The 26,181-nt window shown below is 41.8% G+C and overlaps 1 protein-coding gene across 2 annotated transcripts in view; it reads right to left on the bottom strand.

Moving 5' to 3' along the window:
• Positions 1 to 13,033: 13,033 nt before the first annotated feature.
• Positions 13,034 to 26,181, bottom strand: part of meis1b (Meis homeobox 1 b) — an 84,798-nt gene continuing 71,650 nt past the window's right edge. Inside the window, exons 10-13 of one of the 2 annotated variants that reach the window (XM_080508154.1) lie at positions 23,613 to 23,671; positions 21,108 to 21,197; positions 20,006 to 20,103; positions 13,034 to 14,961 (exon numbers count right to left, since the gene is read on the bottom strand). In XM_080508154.1, the coding sequence (XP_080364280.1) occupies positions 20,045 to 20,103; positions 21,108 to 21,197; positions 23,613 to 23,671 (208 nt within the window). In that variant the 3' untranslated portion in view covers positions 13,034 to 14,961; positions 20,006 to 20,044. Of the gene's footprint in view, positions 14,962 to 20,005; positions 20,104 to 21,107; positions 21,198 to 23,608; positions 23,672 to 26,181 lie in introns of both variants that reach the window. The other variant, XM_080508155.1, reaches the window with a different exon arrangement.

A 26,181-nucleotide genomic window follows, 5' to 3' on the forward strand; every position in this document is an offset into this window, starting at 1 on the left:
CTGAGGCTCAGGCTGAAACTGCAGTCGAATATACATATTGTATGCCAGTTTTGAATCATCAAATGAAGGATTTCAGAAGTCTTATTATTATTGTGGTGTGTTCACTACCAAATAGGACGTGGGAAAGGCTTGGAAAATATATACTCACGGAAATTAAAAATGTACCACTTTCTCTTTTGCAGATATTTTGGAGCAGAAAACCAGATTCCAAAATACAAGAAAAGCAAATCAATACTGAAAACCCGACTTTGTAGTTGAGTCAGCGGCGAGTGTAACGAAGACGAAGGCTTCCCGTTCCTCTCCTCACGTTGCACAGAGCGCTGCTGCTGGGTCTCCTCCATACACCAGTTTCCTGTAGACCGGTTCGGTCTCGGTTTGGCAGCAACACAACGCAGATGCATTCGACTGTTGCTGGACATGCACAATAGATGAAGGATTGTTGACGCTCTGGACATACATTAGGCTGCATTTCAGTCGTTCAGGAGAAACGAACAGACAATGACTGAAACGGCTGTGTGGTCCTTTAATAGGCAGGCCCCAATCAAGACTCAGCAGTTTGATGAAAAAGTAGTGACTGACATGATGCGACGGAACTGCCAAATAAGAGGATAAACATAAACTGTTTTTCCAACAAGGAAATTGGTCAACATCTGGCAATCTGAAAGCAAAGCTGATGTCCCGAAACCACTTCTACATGAGTATTTCTTCCTGGTATACAGTTCATAGTAATTATTTCTGGATCATAACTCGCAGGACCGATTTACAGATGTTTCACAAATCCTGTCATTTATTTTTTTTTTCCCTGTCATTCCTCTTATCTCCAACCTTTGTGTCATGTCCAAACTGGAGCCCAAAATCAAAAGATCTTTTCTGATAATAATAAGAAAAAAAATCCTTCTTCTTCTGACAGGAGCTTCATTTTTCACCGATTCTCAGCAGACAGTAAATCCCCTTGTCTTGGGCTTCTCTCCTTCCTGCCTCTGTGTTTTAGAGAGCCTCCTTGTCCATAATGCCATATAACATAAACACATTGCGTTTGATTGGTAGACATAAACATTGACTGTGGCTGGAGCACAGTTTAACGCCAGGCCACAACTCACGGCCGCTGTTAACGGGCCCGGTGCCATAACTGAGAAAAGCCAAGGTCGACCGCTGCTCCGCTCAGTCAGGGTCGCAGAGAAGACAAAACAAGAGAAGGAAGGAGGTGAAACGATGAGGGGAAAACAGACACCACTATTTCTTGAAGCATGATGGGAGGTGGATTTGTCCAGAGACAAAATGGGAAGAGAATGACGGGTATTGATGCCTCTCAGGGTTATTGACAGCTAATGATATACTGACATTTGCATACATATAGACAACTGACATAAACAGCATAAATGACATTAATTACTTCTGTACTTTGCGTATAAATTATCTGAGTTGATCAGCTTATATCAACTCTTTCCAAAATTTCACATCCTGATTCTTTTCCTCAAAGGGGTGATTATGGTTTATTTCAATCTGCCACAACTCACACTGATGTGGCTGTCGTGGTCCTGTGGTTTTATATTCACTTGAGAAAGTTTTAACGACATGTTAGTTCCACACACTTGTCAAAAGAATCCTTGTCTTCTGAATTTTTCAAAAAGTAATTGCTTGGGTTGGAATTGAAATGAAAGTAAACATCAACCAAATCCAATTCCACCTTCTAGTTGTACTGAACACAAAGTAGCCGGAATATGTTTTGATTTGTTTATATGAGGCTGTTACTTCATCAAATGTTCAGCTTTGGAGAATGATTATAAAATAGATGGGCTTGTTTCAGAGGTGTGATGCTCTTGTTTGTGGTTTTGAAAGAATCTGAGCCTCTGGTGGTATGTCGGTAGGTGGTATGTTACATGCGATCACTTCTATAATGATCCCACACATCTACACACATTCATTCACTCACTCACACATCAGTGGTGATGGCCGCCATGACAGGTGCTTGGACACCATTAGAAGCAGCTTGGTGTTCAGTGTCAGGGACACTTTGACACAAGGATTTGGAATGTGGAACCATAATTTCAGGACTGGAAGACAACTTGCTTTCACATATATTGAAACAGAACTGTTTGTAACTGAGCTCCTCACCACAACTGGTTAACCACAGTTTATTAATTAGAACACCGGGTGTGATGTAATATTAGGCTATGGGCATTATGAGCCCATGTACAGTGTGATGCAATGTGATATGATATGATATGATATGATATGATATGATATGATATGATATGATATGATATGATATGATATGATATGATATGATTCAATGCAAGACAACATGCGATATGACAAGGTGTGATATAATCTAAAATAGCATAATACAGTATAATACAACTTGATATGATACAATGTCATACAGATCATGTGATATGGCATGATTAATACAATACCATGTAGCATCATATGATTTGATGCTATGCTGTATGATACAATTAAACATAAACTCCATTGTTCCCAAGGGAAAGTTTCTTTCTTTTGTGTTTTATGTAAATACAACTGTCTAAGAAGTGCCGCCACTTTGAATTTTACATCGATAGCATATCAAACTTTCATTAAAATCAATCTGTTGGAATCATTTCTGTGAGCTTAAACTGTACTCTGATCACACTGAAAAGTTTTATTGACCTTATTGTCATAATTCTTCAAGCAAAATTCACATACACCAAATATTAAGGAAGTACTTGTCCTACTTTATTAAACTATTTGTATTCATTTGGTATGTTTAATGATGTTAAGAATCTATATTTTATTAAAACACCCTTGTGTACCGGTATGTTTTGACCATTATATCCATATGTGAATGTATTTAAGTGATGCCAGTATTCACTCAAGACAAACACATCTCATCTAATTGTTGTGCATGAATAAAATGTTTGATGCAATGTTACATAACATTGGATGCAAATAGTTGTTGTTTTTTTTAATCTTTCAAACCATTTCAGCTTCTGGCCTCTCATATGTAAATACGTAGATAGCGACTAGGGTTACCTTCTCACACAACTGCTCCTTATTTACCTTGAAATTGTATTTGGCTCATTGGCATTCCATTTGGAGGTGGTGACCCTGCTTATCCACAACCTAATAAATTCAGCTGTGTTTTAGTCAGCCAACACTAACATGCCTCTCCTTCATCCATCATGGAGCTGAACAATAGCCGCGTCTTCAGCTGCGTCTGCGCAGCTGAAAGCTTTTTATGTGCAACCTGCAGACCTGCTGTGTGTGTGTGTGTGTGTGTGTGATGGGCGGGCCAGGGTGTGCGTGCATGTGTGCACGTATGTATGCTTTTTTTTCTTTTTCAATTCTATTATCAGATGCATGTGTTTGATCTCGATTCTGCCACAGATTTCTAACAAACAGCTCGCAGATCTATCAGCAGGTTGTGCTACCTCTCCTCATTGAAACTTTGGATTTTTCCACTGTGTACTTAAATGTTTCTCAACTCAAACTAAATTAAACATGTACATAATGATACATTTTATTTGTGTTTTTCAAGACTAACTGTGATTAGGCGGGACCAAAACTTGTGGTTTTCATGCAAAAGAACACTTATCTCAATAATTAGCACAACTACTATTGAGATATTAGTTTATAGAGATACACAAGTTCCCAAATATTGTTACCTGCCTGGTGAATGATAGAGAAGCAAAAAGCCTAACTCTAGTTTTGTCTCCGCAGACACCAGCCGTGGTTTATTCAAAAGCCACATGAGCGTGGAAGCAGCAACATCTTCATTGTTGTCAGGAAAGCTGGAGGTTTTGGTCCATGCCTGTCTCATGGGGCTGCATTACCAATTTGCATAACAAGCTATCCGCATGACGCCAACGCCTCGACAGATGTCAGATGAGTAAAGTTTGGTCCCCCGGTCAGGTTTTGTTTTTGAGGAGAACTTTGTTCCATGAAGACCCTGCTTGTTGCGTTTGTCAGTGTTTGAGAAGTCACTTGACAGTCATAAACCTCATGTGAAGGGATAATAAAAGTGCATCATTTTGATATACAGTTTCATCTTGGGTTTTATTGGAATGAAAGAAAAAAATATTTCGGTTTTAAATAACAAGTCATGAGGGAATTGTAAATCAGTGATAAGATATTGTGAAATGTACCTTTTTTTTTTTCCCTGACAGGTTTGGTATTATTTACATGTTTGGGAAGCTATAACTGCACTGTAGCTATAAGGAAAAAAAATAAGTGTTAACATTCATCATTTGACAGCTTGCGTCTCAGCAAAAGTTTTAAATATTTTTCAAGTTTTCCGTTAAAAGAGAAAACCTGAATGTAGACTATGTTTTGTTTATTGGCTAATTACATCACATAAAACTTATATCCACACACTGATAAATTATTGGCCTGCTCTGGTCAATACTCCTCCAGTAGGTTCTTGTGCAAGTTTCCCTCAGAAATATGTTTGGAAACTGAACTGAGGGAATAACCAGCCACCAGCACTACAGAGAGACGGAAAGAAAGAAAAAACAAAAAAAGAAACATGGCCGCTTACAGCCTCTTCTTCATATTTGGTTGGAATAGTAAGTGGCCATTGGTGCGCCCTGCTGTTTCACGTCACAGGGGAAACATCTTTATCACAGCGTATATATTATTCCAAAACACTGTTTCCTGCATGGAAACATTCCCCCATGTCCTCAGTTCGCCTGCCTCTCTGATAGACTGCATTGCTTCTTATAAACTGTCCATGGTCCATAAATTGTGCAGCGCCTGAACATAACACTGCACAGTGTTGGGACACGCACGCTCGGGTCCCCCCCCGCCTCTTCTCTCGCCGAACTGGCCGACCGAGATTTGCTTTGTAAATCGTGCGATGAGATCCCCTGGTTTAGAGAAAAGACCAGGAAAAAAACGTCTCGGAGAAAAGTTTTAAACGTGCCGTATCCTCAGTGAATGACTGAGTGTGTGTTATGGTACAACTCCACAGAAGTGACAGATATTTACTTCTTTTTGAAAAACATGGTGCATATATATATCCCGCGTTGGGAAGGACAACGTAAGCTTCCGAGCATGATTAATCATGAGTGCTGTAAAGTTTAGTGATGGATTTATGTCACTTTGATTAAGATGCATTACTCCGCACTCCATAGGTCATTTGAGCAAACCCATACATTTTAATTGTGAAAAAGCTTCAAATGACAGTTGTGATTACAAGAGTTTTAAAGAAAGGATTGACTGAAACAGTTATAGAAACACCCATATAGAGGAGGTTGGGGGCCGATGGACCGGTGGATGAAACACTGGCTTGTAAAAGTTGCTCAGACATTCAATGGCTTTTACATTTTCTTATTGTGAGGAAAAAATAGCAACATTGATATTGTGATTTTTAGGTAATCGTTTTAATGATGTACTCTGGTTTTCCTAATGAAACTCCCTCATATTGTTGCTTTGGACATAAACATCTGTTGATGTAATGAAAAGCAATGCCTCTCTTAAACATAAACACATATTTAAAACTATACCAACTCCACATTTGAGCCTAAACTAGCTTAGCTTGGAGGGGTGTTACATTCATAGGTGAAGACTTGCTGTTTAAACTTTGTGAATTAGTATTTTTCATGCTGTACTCTTATATGGTATTTTACACCCTTTTAAGCTTTACTTGCAAAAGCAATTCCAAAACTTAACTCAGCTTTTGTTTTGTTTATATCTTGTCCGTTCTTATTTACTTTTTAAATTACCTATTGTTATTCTGCATTGGTCAATTTGTCTGTTTATTCACTTTACTTTACTTTGTTTCTGAAACATGCAATACATATAAAGTTGCCTTTTCTTGATTTCAACTTTGAGTGTGTATGTTCTTGTTTTCACTTCTATTTTTGACCATTTGGATTTCATTCCACAAAAGGTAGCATTATATATTTAATATTTTACCATGTTTAACTTAGTATATCAAATTAACCAAATGACATGGCAACTTAATGATAATACATATAAATTAACATATTTGTAACCTTGAAAGATGCTTATTAATTGGGAAGTTTAAGATAATAATTTGACCATCAAAAGTACATTTACTCTGTGGATACAACCTGTATAGACTGTGAACATAATTCTAAAAGCTTGGATTAACTGCTCTCAAAATAGCCTGGCTCAATTTTCAATATAACAGATTTCTGTAGAAAGGCCTAAGCTTTCAGCAGGTAAGTACTAAGCTCAGCATTATCTTGTTTTTTAAATGTCTTCTGATTACTTTGGAAAACCTGAAAACAGGTGGATTTTGCCAAGAAATAAAATGAATAAATTGACTTATTTCAGCAGTTTGAAACTGTAATCATATTATAACTGAAAACTAAACCAAAGGTAAATAAAATTAAGAAAAGTAAATAAAACTGTAGAAAGGTGTTAAAACCACTGGAAAAACACGATTATAGGGTGAATGTGCTGTGACCAACTCTATGAGTACATCACAGCTTAAACTCTATGAAATGTAAAGAAAAAAGAACAAGCTGTAAACGGTGAGACACCAACTCACTGCAAAGCAATCACAGAGAAAATAAACTCCACTCAAGAGCGCAACTTAAGTCTGTAAAGTCAAGCACACGAGAGTTGAAACCTTGACATTAATCAAACTTTTACCTAATTAGAGGAAAGTGTAAAGAAAGGGTGAATCACAGGGGATGAGGGAAAAAATAACCTGCTACAGAGCACAGCACGTTCCTTTTTTTTTTTTTTTTTTTATTCTGTATGGATTGGTTAGTCCATCTCATTTCAAGCCTCCGCTACAAATGCAATCTGAATTGAGGTTACATTCAAATGACCTGCTTGCAAGTTGTCCCCATGCCCTGGTCATAAGTTTGAAGCAGTATTATAAAAACAACATGGAGACTGAGATGTATTTTCATCGCTGGATGATTAAAACTAACTGGCAGATTGAGAATGTGCAGAATGTGAGTTGACTTTTTTTCTTTTCTTTACCTATCACTATATGAGGCCGATATGAATTGGTGAGATGCATACTCACATTTAAAGTTGTGACAGTGATAAGAATTAGGTATTTTAAATCTGCGTTTGCAATGTCATTTAGACCATGTGACTTATGCAAACTGGAAAACAAGGGGGAAAATTGTCTAATATTTACAGAAAAGTTTCTTTTTTGGATATAAAGGACTTCTTGGACTTCTTTTTGAAAGTTTGTGCATGTTAACAAATTACTTCAACAGCTTTGTTCTAATGAAAAACATTTTTTTAAGTGTAAAATAAATACATTTCACGCAGCTAAAAGTCGCTTTAAAAAAGAGTATCCAATCACTAGGACTCTGCCCAAAACACATTTCAAGATCAGAGTAAAGATTATATGTTATGATGGATGGTGAAGTAGCCTCAGAGTATAAATAAACTAATGAAAGACGTGGCTCTGGGCCAGTGCTTTATCAGTATTGTGCTGTGGCTGGAATTCAGCCGCTCAGGTCCTGTTTCGACTTGCCTCCTCGGTGTTTACTTTTGGAGGCCAAAGCAATCGGTCCCTGCAGCCGCTCAATGCTGCAACTGTGCAGAGAAGGAGCCGCAAAAACCGCTGCGGAATCAAAATACACCTCATCTGTAGCGCAAGACCTGGATCAGGAGGGTGAACGTGCGTAAAAGCGCATATTTGCAAGGTAAATGTAATAATAATAATAATAATAATAATAATAATAATAATAATAATAATAATAATAATAATAATAATAATAATAATAATAATAATAATAATAATAATAATAATAATAATAATAATAGTTGTTGTTGTTGTTATTATGTCTTTTTTTTAAATTCACAACTGTGATCCATTTCTCCTGACGCAGCACTCCAGGCAGCGACACTTTCTTTTTTTTTTTTTTTTATCAAATATTTCTTCTTCTTTAGTAACCCAAATGAACGGCTGAGTCACTGGTTTATTGGTCTCAGGACACGTTACACCAAACCTTCTTTGGATAAGAACATTACAGACCTAAATAAGCTACTTTAAAAGAAGACTTTTTTTTCTCTGCAATGAGCCAAACGGTCAGCATTATTATATAATACACAAACAAGTGGGGCACGAGGAAAGCACGGGCTGTGGTGAGAGCGTGAGTGGCCCTTATTGGATCCGACCTCACTAGGTGAACTGTGAGCAGTCGACAAACCTCTCAACCTTCCATCCCATCCCACCACACCCCAGATCCGCTGGCTCTCCTGCTCTGCCTGGTACTGCCAAGGTGACCTTCCAGAGAGAGAGAGAGAGAGGGGGGGGGGGGGGGGGGGGGGGCTGCAGAGATGGAGAGGGAAGGAGGGAAGTGGATTTTCATGCACGGAGGGTGCTGACAGAAACGTCTTTGGTTATGAACCAGCCGTGGTTTGCTTCTCTCCGCTGGAAAGGTGCGCTGCCAGCAGCGTCTGCCTTCCCGCAGCATGCGCAGCAAGCAGGGAAAACACCGAGGCCAAGAACATATTATCCCAAGCACCGGATGTCTCTGGTCATAAGCTGTGGAGTAGAGAAACACACCACGAGCCCACAAGGCTGCCCGGCTCGAGCAATGTCTGTCCAGTGGGCAGAAACCTTTACTTGTCACCCGCTTCATGTCTCCAAACCAGGCCCTCTGTCACTCCTTGTGTCAAACACACACCAGGGCGCACGTGTGTTCAATCCCTCGCCCACAGATCCGCACTCATACCTGCTGACAGGCTCCCCTCGTGCGTCGTGACGCGCGGCGCGTTCACTGCAAGGCGTCGGGCCTTCATCCAGAAGCCACAATCATTGCTTCTTTCTCACAAACTAAATAAAGGTTTGCACCGAAAGGATTGAAAAAAAGGTTTCGTTTGTGGAAAGTTTCTGATATATTTTTAATAAATAACAGTGAGATCTGAACTCCTGCGCAACTCTTTAAAAATTATTTATTTTCTTCAGGAGGATTTGATTTAAATGCTATTTTCGTGCTTCTTTTGTATGACTCCATGTACATTCTCTTTGTTAAGGATGATCCGTCCACACTGTATCTTCTTCGTCATAAAACTATAATGAAATGCACAATTTCTTTATTGTGCGTCCAAGAGGTGCCATGGTATACACTTTCACATGCATGATGGTGTGTGTGATAGGAGATTTGCTGTTTGTGCGCACGAAACTGGGGTCACCCAAGTCACCCACGTCAAGTAATTACGTCGGTATTCCTTATGGTCGTTTGGAGCGAGGGAGTCAAGCATTTCGCTTGACGCGGGGGCCTCTGAAACTGGATCTCATGACTTCATCCCCCCACCATCACAAACCTCTGCAAAAGGCATCGTCTGGCGCTGATGCTCCATATCTCAAAAACCCAGCCGTAAAACCCTTAAACACCCCATTTCAGTTTTCAAAGCGAACACACAAAAAGGGAAGAAAAAAAATGCTTGAATTATTTTGTTGCAAATATTTCTGGACTGATCGTTTTGTTGTTTTCTTCGATTTACGCGCACATGGTCAACCTGAACGCTTAAACCAGGACAGATTGTTATAGATCTTTTTAATCATCACGAGTTATAAGACTGCTCAAGATAGATGTCCAAGAATTCGAACATGTGAGCTTTAATTCACAATCTCGTTTTTCAGACCAAATGGAACTAATAACATAACACTTAATCACGTTACTTTCACTCTCCTTTCTCCTTTGCATTTTTTTTTTTTTTTTTTATCTGCAGTGGCTTGAGGTTAAACAAATGAAGCGAGCTGCTTCGCTCCTTTGTAAAACCTCAGAGGAGAGCAGACCAAACGTTACTTAGCCTGAACGCAGAGAGGCTGCAGATAATGAGAGCCTGGCTGCATTAAATGGACAAACAGCAATCCGGCATCTCCTGACCCCTCGATGCTCCTCTCGGCTCCATTGATCATCCCCCCTTATGAGATAATGCAATTACAAACATCAATAAGGAGCTGCGAGGGGAATCATTATGTGGTGACAGTGATAAATGATGCTGCAGAAAATAGCGGGCTCCTCTCAAACAATCCGTGCGCCCAAGGGGCTTTTGAGGGCCGGGGCCCCGTCGCCAAGGAGACAGATGACATCCAAAATGGCCCCCGCTCAACAGTCTTCTTTTTCTCTCTGACTCCCTCTCTTCCCACCAACAGATTTTTGTTTTCACTCCCTCAGTTTGTTCCCCTTCTTCTTTTGTTTCAAAACCAGCTGCCACGCGACATTTGAAGGTGGAGGTTTTGTTGGGGAGGGGTTTGCAAAGTTTGCGCCGTGACGCATCCAGAGACCGCTGCGTAATTTGTGTCTGTATTGATTTCATAAAGTAGAAAGATATTGACATACTATTTTGTATATATGTGCATTTCCTGCGTAATGATTCTCGCTTTGGATATTGATTGGTCATTTTTTTATTTTTTTTATTTTGAGTGCTTACGAGTCACGGCAAATATTTGCTGCTTCTCACTTTTTCTGTTTTCTCAAATTGGACGTGGAAATGTGGAAAAAAATATATGGTTTATGAGACCATTTCGCATTTTCATCACCAAAACTTTACATATGAATTTGAAAAGTAGGAAATGTAATAAAATACAAGTCATTGCATTGGTTTGAGTTCAATTATGTGATTTCAAGGCTTACAATTTTTTTTTATTTAATGCCCCCTATGAAAAACACAATGAAAAATAAATAAGAAAACAAAAGAAATTAAGAAGTGTACATCGAAGAATTTGCTTTATTAAAAAAAAAAAAAAAAATCTCAACCGAAATGTTTGGTCAAAATCCTCAAATGTAGTGAGAAGTAAAGACATATTCGACTTTAATTTAACAATGATTCAGAGGCAGCAGGCCCCGTCGTAACTAAAACGTGTTTTGGATTAATAAGCTTACATACATTACTGCTGCCGAGATTTGTCATGGCTTGTAGTGAAGGGCAGAACAAGACCCGCACGGTTACTTTGTCCAATTTCCAAGGTTGCACCATAAAGGCGCATAAATATCTGCGTTGTTGGAGGAGGACAGGGCCTGTCCGGGCACCTCCACTTCTCAGGAACACATTTCTGCTCCATTCATTACTCTGGCAGTTCACAACGCGGTCAGTGGAGTTTCTTTTTTTCTTTTTGTTTTTTTTGTTCTTTACTTTAAGGAAAGAAGCAGTGGTGAGGCCTTCCAGCATTATTAACAACAAATTACTCTTAAACTTATAGTTTTTGGAAATCAGCACGGATCAGTCACACTTAAAACAAACGTTCGTGCATAAAGACAATTTAAAACGCTTTAAAAACACACACACACACACACACACACAGTTCAAATGCAATATGCAGAGGCTTGAAATATAGGTCAGCAACGACAAAAAGGTGACAAGACATGCGGATTCACAGAAATGCAAACATTTAAAATAAAGAAAAGTAGCGCAAATCCTCATAATGAAAACCTATTTCTATAATTTATTAACGCACATGATCATTTATTATTTAGTAAATGAAGTTATTTAGTATTAAAAACACTAAAATACCAGTAGTAGTTGAAGAGTTGAAGAAATAATCAAACGTATATTATATATATTTATCTGAATAACTCATGGGTCCATTTTAGTAGGCATACGCCACTTGCTTATTTTATTCGGAAGGTTTAAGGCTTGCTTAATGATAATTAATGAAATTACAACTTTGTGAAAATTATTGTAGACAAAGCTTTAAATTGTTGAAGATTGAAAAAAAAAAAGAGATTTAGGCTACACAAAGGTCCGCTCTCTCTCTTAACAGAATTTTAACCCGGATCTAAAGGACATAGCTTGAGAATTACGCTTCGGCGCTGCTCGCTTTGTGATTCTGCGCACTTCTTTAAACCGTCCCCGTTCTTCCATTTCTGTCAAATCCTCCGAACGCCCCCCCCCCCCCCCCTGCGTTTTACGCTCCTGCGTAAAAGGAGACGTTGTGGCACCGTGCGCCATCCCCAAAGCGTTCCCTGCCCCGGACAGTTACCAGGCCTCCCTAAAGAGGGCAGTCAAGCATGGGCTTTTCTCCCCCTGTCTCCACAGCTCCCAGCGGCCACTGGCTTAGGAATTCACATTTCACAGCCTCGGATTTTCCAGCCATGGTGGAGAGGCGAAGCAATTAAAACGTCGCCCGGGTTTTTTAAGAGCGTGTCTTTTTCCTTCTTCTTCTTTTAGTGTAAATAGCATTCACTTCGGCAAAGGCAGTAAAAACACAATAGTTGCTCGGAGGAGAGATGGAGAGAAAGGAGGGTAGAGTATTGATTTATACGCGCATATTGTTATGGATAAAACAGACTCGCTCTTGTTTGCTGGTTTGAGGGGGAAAAAACACAAAAGAAAACAGACCCTGACTTTGGGATTCAGGGCTGCTTTTCGAAATGTATCAATTAGACAACATTCGCTGGGCTCTTCTGCTCCAGTCCTCCTCAGTCGGTTCAGGTTGTCCGTCCTGAAGTGCGGAGGAAAGCCGGAGCCAGCCGCGGCTGCAGAGAGCCGCGCCGCCGCCGCCGCAGCGCTTCAAGCGGAGCCCTTTCACTGCGGGCAACAAGGCGTGAGGGAGAACTAATCTTCCCATTTACGCGTTTGTAGCAATTTTACCTAAATGAATTTTAATGCCAAATGAGGGATAATTCGCTTTCTTTGCCGGGCTCCTCTTCCCTCGCTTCTCTTGTATGTGTGAGAAAATTACACCATAACGCATGCATTAGCTGCACATTTTCTGCAGCAGAGCAGGGTTCACTTAAGTGCCTGTTCTTTAAGTATAAATGGACCTCTGCTTACTTCAATGGGCATTTGTTGACATGTAAACAAGTTTGTGGCTAATTAAGCTTTTAAAACACCCACGTGGGGCCATTCTCCTTCCGTCCAAACGATCAGATAATGTGGTTTATATGTCATATCTGTGCACACCAATATACTTTGAGACTAGTTAGGACTTTTGTTATTTGAACAAAGTATTTATTTACAACACAGATGTACATATATACCCTTCAAAGAAAAAGCATAAGAAACATGACTTGTCTTCAAAGGATTCTTAAAGATGTGCGCAATACATGTTTGAAGCCATGGATAATGGAAGCATTGATAGCGCGCGCAAACACACGCACACACACACACACACACACACACACACACACACACACACACACACACACACACACACACACACACACACACACACACACACACACACACACACACACACACACACACACACTTTTTTACATTCTCCCCTGTCTGTTGATCAGCATTACATCATCTGGTTAAATCAAAATGAATGAACTGTGGTATAAATGGTGTTTTCCCATTGCCTAAGCCTCTGACTGTTATCAGGCCATCAAACTATGAGGGGAAGAGAATCTATTGGCCATGCGAGTGCTCGGCCATGTGACATAAAACACATCAATAAGACACTGGAATATACTTTCAGAGGCCCCTCAACCACATACACACATGGAGAAAAACAGGAAACAACATGTTTGTGGGACACACTCTTGTCGTTTCCCATCCACAGGGAGTTTTTTTTTTTTTAGATGCAGTTGTGTGTCATGTGTTTGTTAAACTGTTATGGTGAAAGCCATGTTGACATTTATTTTATGTGTTGACTCACATGAGTAGATGGTGGAATACAAAAAAAGGAAAATAATTATAATACCAAATGCATTTTGAAAACTATCCAAATTTGCTTTAAGAAATTTTACCTCAGGAGTCTGTGTCTGTCGTTTTTAAATTTGGTTGATCTGAAACAGCCAGATCTTTTTATATGCAATTGAAACTTTCCACCCATAGTTGAGCATTTAATAAAATGATATGAAAGTATTAAACATAACCAAAGCTGGGGTTACAAGGTGCAAACAAAGTAACAGGGATTCAAATCCAGCTACAACCTGCATATACTTGAGGGGGGTGGTTGTACTGAACGATTGAATAAGAAAAGGACATTTGAAGAAAACATCACACTCACTTTTTCAATCCCCCCCCAAAAAAAGGCCTGCAAGAAAAGACTGACTGATAGAATCGTTCATTTATTCACTTTCTTCTTTAAAAATTGCATTGTGATTCAATGGAGGGAGGGGGCAAGAGGTCAATTCTGATGGAGAGAGATGGCGTGCGCGCACACACACACACACACACACACACACACACACACACACACACACACACACACACACACACACACACACACACACACACACACACACACACACACACACACAGTGTGGAAAGAAACCAGAAAAAAAGAGAAAAAAGTTCACATCCTTTTTAAAAAAAAAATCTATTAGAAACAACATAATATGCAGAACAATACAATAGCATTTACAATACTTAAATTCCCAGTTCTTGTGAGAGTCCAGCGTAATTTTACAACAGTATACAGTATATTTTCTTTCTCCACTTGCCTCCCAAACTCGGGGTTGATATAGTTATACTTTTAATTTCTTTTCTCTTGGGTTCCCTCCTTCCAGCTTTCAATCCACTATATTTTTTAAAGGGCACCTGTTTTGCTTTGTTAGTGTCCTGACACATACAGACATTGGCTTCTCTTTGGTCCAATCCCATCGTCCCAAAGAGTGGAGTGCTCCTCGCAGGAAGTCTCTTTTGCTTGCCAGAGAGTCGAGATTAAATCATCAGGTGCCACATTCACCAAAGGTACAGGCAAATGACCCACTGTGTCTCTTGTGTGTCATCAATGCTCGCAATCACAATCACTTTAATGGAGGACTCCATGTGATCCTTGTGGGCAGCTGCAAGGGCGGAGAATCCGTGTGCCCACCAGAGGAGAGGCAGGAGTCTGTCGGGACACTGGGTCACCCGGTTCGATATTCTGCACGTCACCTTTGCTGGATACACGGCCGGCGGTTTTGTAAGCAGCCACGAAGGGACTCCTTGTCGCAGATGTTAGCCGAATAAAATGTTGTAAGGGCTTCGAGGTAAACAGAAGGGTTGCTGATGGTTGTTGTCAGAAAGTCAGGAGTCCCATTCCCAAGCTCCACAGGCCACAGTTAGAGACGCGGTCCTCTGGTTTGCCCTGCAGGTCTGAAAAAAGAGTGACCCGATTGATTAATCAGTGATCAGCTATGCATGGGCAGTAACTGTGGTCAAGAGACTGAATGGGGACTATTCTAATGAGACAGTATCACTGTTGTTAAATGTGATCGCTAATCCTCACAATCTTCTTCTTTATAGTCCTCTGATGTGTGATTTAGTGATCTTATTTTTGCTTGACGCATAAAAGTTGGCTGAATTTAAAACTCTCCCATATGTGCAAATATCAATAATGTCTTATAAATAGCATTACACTCTGAGCAAGTTAACATGCCGTCTGTACCACAGGGGCAAATTTAACTGCAACAAAGAAACAATCGAATGACTTAGATGTCATTAATCATTCAGTAAATACAACAATAGATCACAATAGACTTCAGGAGGCACACTCTCATATTACACTTCTCAGGCTGATAGCGTATGAACATGGTAGGACACGATAAGACCCAGGAGGAGCAGGAGAAAGTACTGAGAGCAAGACACAGTGGTAATCAGAGTCAGAATATAGAGCAAAGCCTGCCCTTTACGAAACACTGTGTGGACATTCGAGGGAGACAGAGCGAGAGAGAGAAAGAGAGAGAGCATTGCAGGGTTTACCGAGTTAATCCTACACCCTCGGTAATGCTACTTTAACAGTAGGAGAGGACTTAGAGACCAAACACACATGATCGACTTGAAGTGATACAGAGATCCACCGCTTAACATTTTCTGGGTAATCTGTTTAAAGGGACTTCAGGGACACTTGACTTATCTTGTGGTTGTTTGGACACAACATCTCACTAAAATCAGGTACACACAGAAATATTTGGGGTTTATTTTTGTAATGAACAAAACTTATTTTTGTCATCAACCAACTATTTTAAACTTGCGGCATGCAATCAAAGCGGAGCCTGCAGTGTCCAATGTAAAGGAACCCATCTTTACCCTCTTGGCTCTCTACATTCCTCTCTTTAATGCTAACAATAGCCGTCATCTATCTCTGCAGTTGGAAAGTCACCACTGAGGACCCGCGGCCATTGTTGTCAAAACCAAAGAGGAGAGGTGAGGCTCTTATAGCCGCCCGTCACCTGAGAGCGCCCGGAGCCTGTCCACGTGTTCGCCACAGACACAAGAGGGCCACTAAAGACGACACAAAGGCAGGCAGGGAAAAGCACAAGGAGGAGCATGGGGGAGGAGGACAATGGAGGAGTAAACGCCAAGGCCCTCGTTTGTTATTTGCCTCATCCATCAGCTTTCACCTGGGAGACCGAAGTGAAATGGAGCATTATTTGTTAGTTTACTTTCGGTTAGGCTGGCTAAGCTAATTTAGCTCATGTGCACTGCATACTAACATACAGCCACAATCCATTGCATTTTTACAAGATGAAATACTGCTTATCACCAAATCAAAGCTCAGAAGTCATAATTTGATTGAGGAGGACAACTAAACAAGAGAAAATGAGCCAAAATGAAAGCAAAACAATAAACAGCACACTAATCTGTTGATTTGTAACAGTTGTTAACAAGACCATCCTGATTACTGAAGTAAATCCATGTCGAGGGTCTAATAAATGCTATGCGTGCTTGAAAGAGCGCACATTGCTAATAAGGTTTTTCACTTAATAAACCAATCAATACATTGAGCTGCAAGCCTCATGTCTGAGACTCTGGGGGAGATTCCAGTGGGGCCAAATCAACAGGGACACATATTCACATGGACAATACAAGGGGGCACAAAATCCCCTTTGGGACCTGTTTTCTCTCTCTCTCTCTCTCTCTCTCTCTCTCTCTCTCTCTCTCTCTCTCTCTCTCTCTCTCTAGTGTTCGTTAATAGCAGAAGTTCATCCACCAGAAAAAGAAGTTGAAGGAGGGGGATGACAGTGGGGAGGTTTGTGCTCGTCAGAGTTGAGGGAAGGGATCTTGACCCCTCAGCAGAAGGTTAACAAATTTGTGCTTAATGATTGGAGCAATGAATCCTGGGACAAAGGGTCTCCAGCCGAGGCCTGGCAGCAAAGGGGTTACAGGCAGCGCTCACTTAAGCGTTGTGTCCGACATTTTGGGAAAAGCTCCTCATGGGCAAGGCCAGGAAAAAAAAATTCCATACTCTCAGCGCCATAATTAATTCCTCCACCCTGTGATAACTATTGTCCTAAAAACTGAAAATTACAGTTTTCAGGGGCCGCCCCTGGCTAATTTTCTGGACGGAGGGGAAAGCAGGAGTGAGGAAGAAGGGAAAGGGGTAAGGGTCATCCGGGAGTCACTGTGGTCGCTATCAAAGGCTCAGCTCCCTTCTGCTTCACTTGCTGGGCTTCATCTCTGCTGACAGGTGTATTGTTTCGCAAGGGGATATAAGCTCTGTAATCATCATTGGGTGGAAAGCATAACGCTCTTCACTAAGCAGGACTAATTGGCTTTAGTTTTAACTAATGTTGTAGTGTGACTGTTAGGCACACCTTCTGTATCAAGGCTCAGTGCTCCCCAGCAAAATAACCGCTCAATTTAGCCCCGTGGTAACAAAACCTCAACTCTGCTAATGAAAACTGCTTATAAAATATAATGAACCTGTGCGCTCTTAATCAAATAGGATCCCCCCCCCTTCACGTAATAACCTATTAATTTAATTGGTCATGAAAGAATATAACACATCACTTACATTTAATTGACCTAGAAAGAAAAGTGGCGATATTTGACAAGCTAGCAGCGAGCATCAGCTATCTGATGGAGCTGTAAAGAGACGGCCAGTAGTGAAGAAGACTAGACATATTTCTGTCACCATCCCTCTCCCAGCTTCTCTCTTCTCCCCTCCCTCCTCCTTTTAGTCTGTCCACCCCTCCCTCTTGTCATTTACTCTTCCCTCGCTTGCCATCTCTTCATCCGCCCCTCCCTCTTTCTGTCTCTCTCTCTCTCTCTCTCTTCTGTCTTTTTCCCTCCTCTGTCTGCTCGTCTTCTCTGCGCTTTGCCCGTCTCGCAGAGGATTCCTCTGGTGGCCCAATTACGAGATTCAGCAGGCAAATTGAGGCTGTTTAAAGCAAGGTCTGCTGGGAAGGCTAGCAGCTGCTGGAAAGAGGCTGCTCGGACACGGAGAACCAGCCCTCGTGTTTACACACTCGCACATAAACAGAGACGCACACATGTCTCATTTTGTAGCGCAGCCTTTCTATTACCGCGTCTCGCTGCATTCCCAACCTGAAAGATGGTGTTCGACGCAAGATTTTTCTGCCTTTGTTTCACTTGTGAACATGTGTGGTGGAAACAAGGGTGGCATATTTTCAGGATTGGCACTCACACATGCACGCGCATTGTGTGGAGGGTTAATGGTCTCTATTTTTGTAAACTGAATAAGTCAAATCCATTGGTCACACCTCTGGTGATGGCATATTTAATTTGGATCTAGTCAATTAGGCCCAGCTAAGCTCCATACCCTGCTGGCTACCTCCTCCATTTTGCACTAGTTTGTGTCCCCTCCCTGTGCCAGGAATAATCCTATTACCATACACACACATGCACAAACACACACATGCACGGTTACAGAGATATGCACATATGTACACATATGTGCACCTCCTTGCATCATCACATGCAAGCATTTTGCATATAAATGCCTGTGTATGGTATACATGTAGTCATAAAGGTATACACACAGGTGCACACACATACACACCAAACAATGGTGTTTGAATACAATTGGACCCATAGCCAGGTTATACACACTGTGACAACACCAAGCCTGTATACATCCAGAATTATGTGGGAGTCTGTTTGGCCCTGGGGCGAGAGAGAGGGAAGGAAAGGGGAAGAGAGACAGGGGGAGGAAAGAAAGTGTATGTTGGAGAAAGAGGGAGAGAGAGGCAGAGAATGACAAACAGAAAAAAAAAGGTGTTATGTGAAAGACATGGAAGGGGGAAATTGACAGTGAGACAAACCACAAAGAGAGAGTGAGACAGAGCGAGCATTAGAAAGAAAGACAGAAGAGGGGGGGGGGGGGGGGTAGGGGAGAGGAGAGGGGGGTTCTCCTCTAGCTGGTTAGTGTGTGTATTAATGTGGCTCATGCATCAACAGCAACCCGGCAGATTTATGACACTTAAGGGGCACTCACTTCTCCCTCTCTCTCTCTCCTTGCACCACCAACGACTGCTTACATTTTTGCCAATCAGTCTGTTGCCATAGCAACGTCCTACCTGCCCCCCCAGTACCTCACGCCACTTCGCCAACTACCCCCCCACCCCCATCCCCCCCCCCCCCCCCCCCCCGTCCCAAACCAGCCCCGCCTTCTTCCCTCCTCATCACTCCTCGACTCATGTCTTCCCCTCTTTTGCCCCACGATTAACAAAATATTATGTCCACAACAATCTGTAATTTTCAACTCATTTCAGTGGAGGAACTCGTACGTCAGCCTGATATACTTTTTTATTTAATTAAGAATCAGTCAAGTCTTTTGTTTTAGGTTAGTTTTCTAACCCTGGAGACTGTTTAGTGCTGTAGATACTGGATATGTGACAGTGCAGCAGCACGCACGCACACGCACACGCACACACACACACACACACACACACACACACACACACACACACACACACACACACACACACACACACACACACACACACACACACACACACACACACACACACACAGAGTTACAAGGTTGTGATCAAAGGCTCTTATCACCAGACCGAGGGTGGGAGAGTTCAACAGAGAGTAACAGAAAAATCAGCCTGGGAGGAACAAGAGCCTTTTTGTAACATAAACCCATTTATCTCCAAATAATATTCATTTTGGGGAGTTGCCTTTTGCTGAACAAGAATCGCCACAATCTGAAACTCTCATAGTTATTATGAGTTTTTATGAAGTAAGAAAAAATATCACATAGAAACACAGATCTACAGCTTCTTTTGTTTTTCTCCTTTCTCCTGTGTGTGTGTGTGTGTGTGTGTGTGTGTGTGTGTGTGTGTGTGTGTGTGTGTGTGTGTGTGTGTGTGTGTGTGTGTGTGTGTGTGTGTGTGTGTGTGTGTGTGTGTGTGTGTGCGTGCGTGTGTGTGTGTGTGTGTGTACTTACATCCTCCTTTGTGTTGTGATTGGTCAGATTGGGATTGGGCTACATGTAGTGCCACTGACCTTCCATGCCCATGTTCATGCCCATCCCACCCATTGGTCCTGTAAAACACAGAAACGGGACAATTAAACACAACCCAAAGTAAAGAGTTTGTTATTTATAAGCAATCTAATTAAAGTTGTGGTATTCTGACATGAAAATGACATCTATCCAATTCATCTTATGATTTATACCAGCTTCACTTGAATTAATATCAGACAGTAATGAAAACTATTTCCAAATTGAAAGAGAAAACACAGATATCAGCTGTGGGTTGTTATTGTTTGTTTGTTTTTTTTGTATAGTGAAACGCATTTGACAGGCAGCAGAGCGGCAGAGCAGAGTGGAAGCGGCAGGGTGAGATGTGGTGTGAAGGTGGAGAGGCGGGGTGAGGGGTGGTTAAGTAGCCTGCCAGTTTATCCAAACCTGCTGACTTTGAGTGGAGGGTGAGATAGGGTTAGAGTCTTGAGAGAATCCCACAAAACAGGGATAGAGGAGGAGGAGAGGAGCTTAAGGACAAACTCTGGGATTAGACCTGATGGCGTGAGAGAGAGAGAGAGAGAGAGAGAGAGAGAGAGAGAGAGAGAGAGAGAGAGAGAGAGAGCGAGAGAGAGAGAGAGAGAGAGAGAGAGAGCAGGAGAGGAGTGGGAGTTAGGAAGGAGATGGTTGTGTAATGTGATTGACCACACCTGTTCTGGTGGGTGTATTTGGGGAGCAGGGGGGTAAGCAGTAAGTGTACTTTATGTGCCTTTATCGCTGTTTGAGGGTAAACACACTGCACGTTTCACCTAAACCACTACAAAGCAAATCATACAACTCAAATTAAGCTGTTCCTGTGTAGAAAATGCAAGTAGCGTTCACCAGCATGTCAGACCACGTATGAAATATGGGGACACTGTAAGTAAGCTGGAAGATTAAGAAAGGAAAGCAAAGAGGTCAAGAAAGCAGATATGTGTGCTCGACCCAAGAACACAAAGGCATGAAAATGAGATAACAGCAGCAAGCAAGGGAAGATGGGAAGAGCGAGGGAGGAAAGAAAGGGACAGACACGCAGAGAAAGCCTTACCAGGTGGTCTGATTCCCATGTGCTGCTGGCCGTCCATGACGAAGCCCCCCATCGGCTGGCCATCTGGATTGTAGGGAGCTCCTTGACTTACTGTGGATGGAGGGTAAGACGGGAGGGAGGGATAGAGGGATTGGAGGGAGGGAACAGAGTGGTCAATTAGTGCTTTTAATTAAGGCTCAGTGGCCGAAGCGGGATCATCTGTTGGCTGGTGCACGCACACGAAGCCCCTGTTGTCTTTCAACGTCATTCTGCTCAATGTCTGTGCAGCCGGCTCTCCACCGTAAGCCGCTGGTAGACTTTAATGCGTCTAAATGCTCTAATAGGGATCGGACTGAGAGCTCCACAACCACACGACGGTACTCCTGAGACACACGAGGACTTTTGTTTTAAAATGACGTCTGAGCCATCTGGGAGAGGTGTCAACAGTTGATTACTGAAGTGACCATTAGCAAAGCAACGTGTTAACAGTGCTGCAGTGCTTGTGCAAAGGCTTTGCTTCATAACACACACTTGCCTTTTTTTTTTTCAAGCTTCCTAACACTTGGATCTATATGGTCAATCTACTTTTGTTCATTTAATTTCACTGACACTCAGACTCAAATCTGCCTGGCTATTTTACAGTTTCACTACATGCAAATACTTGTAATATATTCAACTGTGCCAGGTGCTGCTGAATTAGATAAAGTAGTAGATAAGATGGTTGGATGGTTTTGACCATTCAAACACTTTTCTATGTTTTAAGAAACATTTGTACAGAGAAACAAGCAAAGAGATTTGCTTTAAAGCCAAAGCATTACATCTATTGCAGTTGAGAAACCTCACATGACTCTTCATTAATCCCCTTTGTGTTTGTGCAAAATGAATATATTCACATTTTATACACTTTTACCAAAAACTATATCAAGAGACAATCAATCTTCTCTGGCGGAGTGATTCTCTTTAGACAGGTATTGACAAAAGCTTGTTGCTTCTCAGGCTGCACAATTTCTGAATCCTTTAATATGCATGATTTCAATAACTTACTATCACAGAATGTTATTCTAATCATGCCAGCTAAGACTTTAACTGCAGCATCTGACTGGAACTGAGTGTCCTGTTCTGGATGTCAGTTGTGTTTTGTCCGCTGATCTTATTAAAAAAAAAAAGAAGTAAAAGAGTATTTCCCCGTTACTTCTATTCAAAGACTAGTTATTTCATATTTTGTAGCTTTTAACTTAGCAGTATCATCCAGGAGGCTGGATTCAACCCTGTGGTGGACCAGTTTTATCCCCTGGGCTGTATGTCTGACATCTCTGCTTTAAAGCATCAAGCATCTTTCACATCAAATAAGAAATGCTTTAAAAGTAAACACCTAAAACACAGGCAGGACTTTGAAATAAGAGTGACATGATGTTATTGTATTGAACAGTTGAAGGCTTATATCCAATCCCTGCCATATGAATGACTACTTTGCTTGTTATGTAGAACAAAATAGCACTTTTGCATTAGCGCTGCAATGTTTTTGAATGTATAATTGCACATATGATCAAAGAAAAATGAACTCCATGCCAAAGCTGTGATCATTTCCCCTTTATGGCAACAATAAGTCATTCTTGCTGAATGGCCTCAGAAGCTGGTACTACCTAAACGCTCGGTCTAATAAATACTACCTCTAACTGAGCAGCGACGATAAGTGAAACCTGATAGGGTTCCTATTTTTTGCTGGCCTCCATTGTTCTTGCTCTCATAGAAATCCACTTACCTTCGATTTAGGCTGTTTCGGGGTCAGTCAAGCAAAAGCAGGACCTCGGCCCCACTGAATGCCTTTGAACTTTACTGCGCCCCTAATGCCACCCTGACCTTTGACCCCTATTACAGGTAATAAAGTTTACGGCAGTCCAAACCAAGCCATGCACCAGGGGGACCGCTCACTCGTTCCCCTCGCTCCCTGAAGCAGCCGCAAATAGGGTTGAGGGAGGGTGTTTAAAGGAGTGAGGGGGGGGTTGGGTAAAAACAGGTCTGGAGCCAAAAAGCCAAACAACGGTCAAACCCAAAAAAAGAAACGGGCGTAGGTGTCTCTATGTTATGGTTTAAGACCAGGAGGAGGGACTGGTTTTTTTCCTTTTGCCTGGTGGGTAAGAAAAGGGGGAGGCATGGGTTATGGTGGGGGGGGGGGGGACTTTACTGAGAACACAGCTAGTTCTGTTTGCATGATAAGAAGGAAAATGAAAACCATTCATAAATATACTTAATTTCAGCCAAATGATTGCTTTTCATAATTTTAAAATTCCTTTTCCACAACAAATTGCATGTCAACACCGATTAATAGTTGCAGTTAATGTTAAAATTTGCCTCTTGTTTTTAGTAGTCAGTCACGACAGCGGAGGGAAAGTCCCTGACAGTTTGGGGCATTCCAAGAATGAGGGGCATCGGTCCTGTATTTACCAGCTGAGGGGCCTCCGGGTGCATGGAGTGTGGACGGCTTTCGCTTGCGCGACTGGACTACTGTAACTATAGGAGACTTGCCTGCACGGTTTGACTGGTCGATCATGGGCTGCACTATTCTCCTCCTTGCGTTAATGAACCTGTAGAAGATGCAGAGAAGGAGGGAGAGAGAAAGGAAGGAGAAAGCACACAAAAAAGAGATTGTGAGTGCAATGCTGAAAAACAAAATGCTGACTAAGATCTTAACAATCTTGGCACACAGCACAAAAACAGACGCATTGCCAAATCATCCTGTTTCCCCTTGTTAACCATAACAGTGATATGAAGCAATTATTCTCCTACAATCAAACTGGAGTCCTGGTGAAGCCTCAATAGAGCCATAGCGAAAGTCACATCTTAACAACTTAATAACCGGGGCATTTGTGTTTGAAAATGCACTACTCCATGACTTGTACAAACTTGCTCAGCCCCGCCGTACACACAGTCACACTGAACACTGGGGTCTTTGTGGGGCGAGGCTCAAACAGGATTTGCTCTCTCCCTGTTTGAAATATTTCAGCCCATCTCACTTTGTTGGAGATGTTCCACCTCGCGACGAGTCGAGATTGCTGACTGTTTAACACACTTGGCTCCAAGTATGTCGGTGTTGGTTTTGCTGCTGACAGAAACACGTCATGTTGCCACCGGTGGGAAGCATTGTTTTGGGGTGATACTCTGCTAAGACAGGTGACCATGTGTTATTCTGTGACAGCAGGAGCTTTTATTAGTGTGTGTGTGTGTTTTCACAGGGGCAAGATTCTGTTCGGGTAGCCTCGCGCTAACCTCTTTACTCCATGACCTCCTATAAAAGTGCACAGTCAGGCTATTTATTGTGTGTGTGTGTGTGTGTGTGTGTGTGTGTGTGTGTGTGTGTGTGTTTGCCTGCCTTTTAGGGACATTACATTGACTTACATTCATTTCAACCCTTTATAAAGGGCACTCACTTCAAACATGGAAACTGAAAAAGTCAAATGACAATCCTAAAATGTTGTCAAAAAATGTATTTCTATTTTTCTATTTTTTTTTTTTTACCTCTAGATGGGCTTCAGATAATCTTAAAAATACTATCATGAGGATTATTACAAATAATCAGAATAATTGTAATACCTATTTTCTAGTATTTCCACCAATTTACAATTATTCGTCAGGCAAACAGATAAAGAGATGTGCAAGTTACCAAATATGGTCACTTTTATGATGAATGGTAAACAAACGTAACTTAAGTCAAAATCTTAAATTAAAAAAAAAAATTTCCTTTTTCCTTTTGGTAACTGAATTTCTGTTCCTGTGAGGACAAAGAGTCGTCATATTGTGAGTGTGAAGTGATCCCCACAACAGTAATTAACACACACGCATGCACGCATGCACGCGCACGTACACACAATCTCAATCTTGCTCCCACTCCCGCATTTATTCACGCCCTTGCACACACTCACATAGGCGGTGCTCTGGCCTTGGTCAGCCTAACCCCTTGTGAAATGACCCTTTGACCTGTAATGACCCCAAGGAGAGAGGGCTCTTGGGGCTTCTGACTTGATTTATGTGTTCCTGCTGTTGCCCCACCGGACACTTCTATTTCATCTCTGAAAGGGGAGTATTAGCTGAACTTTAAGGAAACAATGGTCGGGCTGCACTTCTGAAGCTGGAAAACAGAGCGTTTAAAAGCTCCGGGGAGGGAGGAACAGAAACAAAAGGACACTAGCAAGCTGCATCAATTTGACCCTTAATCACCAAATGGAGCTTTCCTGCCGTCATCTATTTAATATTCCTTCTTCATAACAGATTTATGGCGTGCCTCCTTTTTCTTTTCTTTTTTCCTGTGAGCTATTTATCCTGCATCACATTCTGAAGATGGAGCTGCAAGAAAATGAAGAGACAGAGGGTGGCAGAGACAGATAGCAAAAGGAATACAGACTGGTTGCAAGAGTAATTGTTTCCATGCGTTGTTTTTCTGTAATTGCATTTTTTATTTTATTTTGTAAGCCGATTTGGAATCATCATTCATTATTTGACAGGAGGCTTTTTGTGAGGCAAAATAAGCTGCAAAAAAAAGGGGGAATTTTGTGCAGATCATTTGAGCATTAGAGCTCGGGGCTTTGGCAGGTTTGTTCCGTATTTGTTACAATAAAGTTTGCTGAATTGGAATTTCAGGGGGGGGCAGAAAGAAAATAGAAAGAACAAGCTAGGAATGCAAGAATCCACTGACATGGCAGAGCACCATCAAATGAGGGAACGTCTGGAGTTTTATCACCAACACCCCCTCCACTCCCCTCCCCTCCTCCCCTGTTACCCTGTTTTGCTGGGGGAGATATGGGAGGGAGGAGCGAGGGGTGGAGGGAGGGAGGGAGAGAGGGAGAGGGCAAGGAAGGCTGAGGAGGCCTGAGCATTCCTTCAACTCTCCTCTGCTCTCTGAGTCCTTTACAGAAGGACGAGGTCAACTTGAGGCCAGCATTGGCTAACTGTTGACCTCTCTTTCTCCTCACCTCCTGCCTCCCATCTCTCCAAGCCCCTGTTCATCCTCTCTCCCACTTTTCTTTCCTTCCTCTTGTTCCGTCAAACATGGTTCCTCTATCTAACACCCCCCAAAAAAAGAAAAAGAATGGCCAATCGG

Source organism: Blennius ocellaris, assembly GCF_963422515.1.
Source record: "Blennius ocellaris genome assembly, chromosome: 13".
Taxonomy (NCBI): Eukaryota; Metazoa; Chordata; class Actinopteri; order Blenniiformes; family Blenniidae; genus Blennius; species Blennius ocellaris.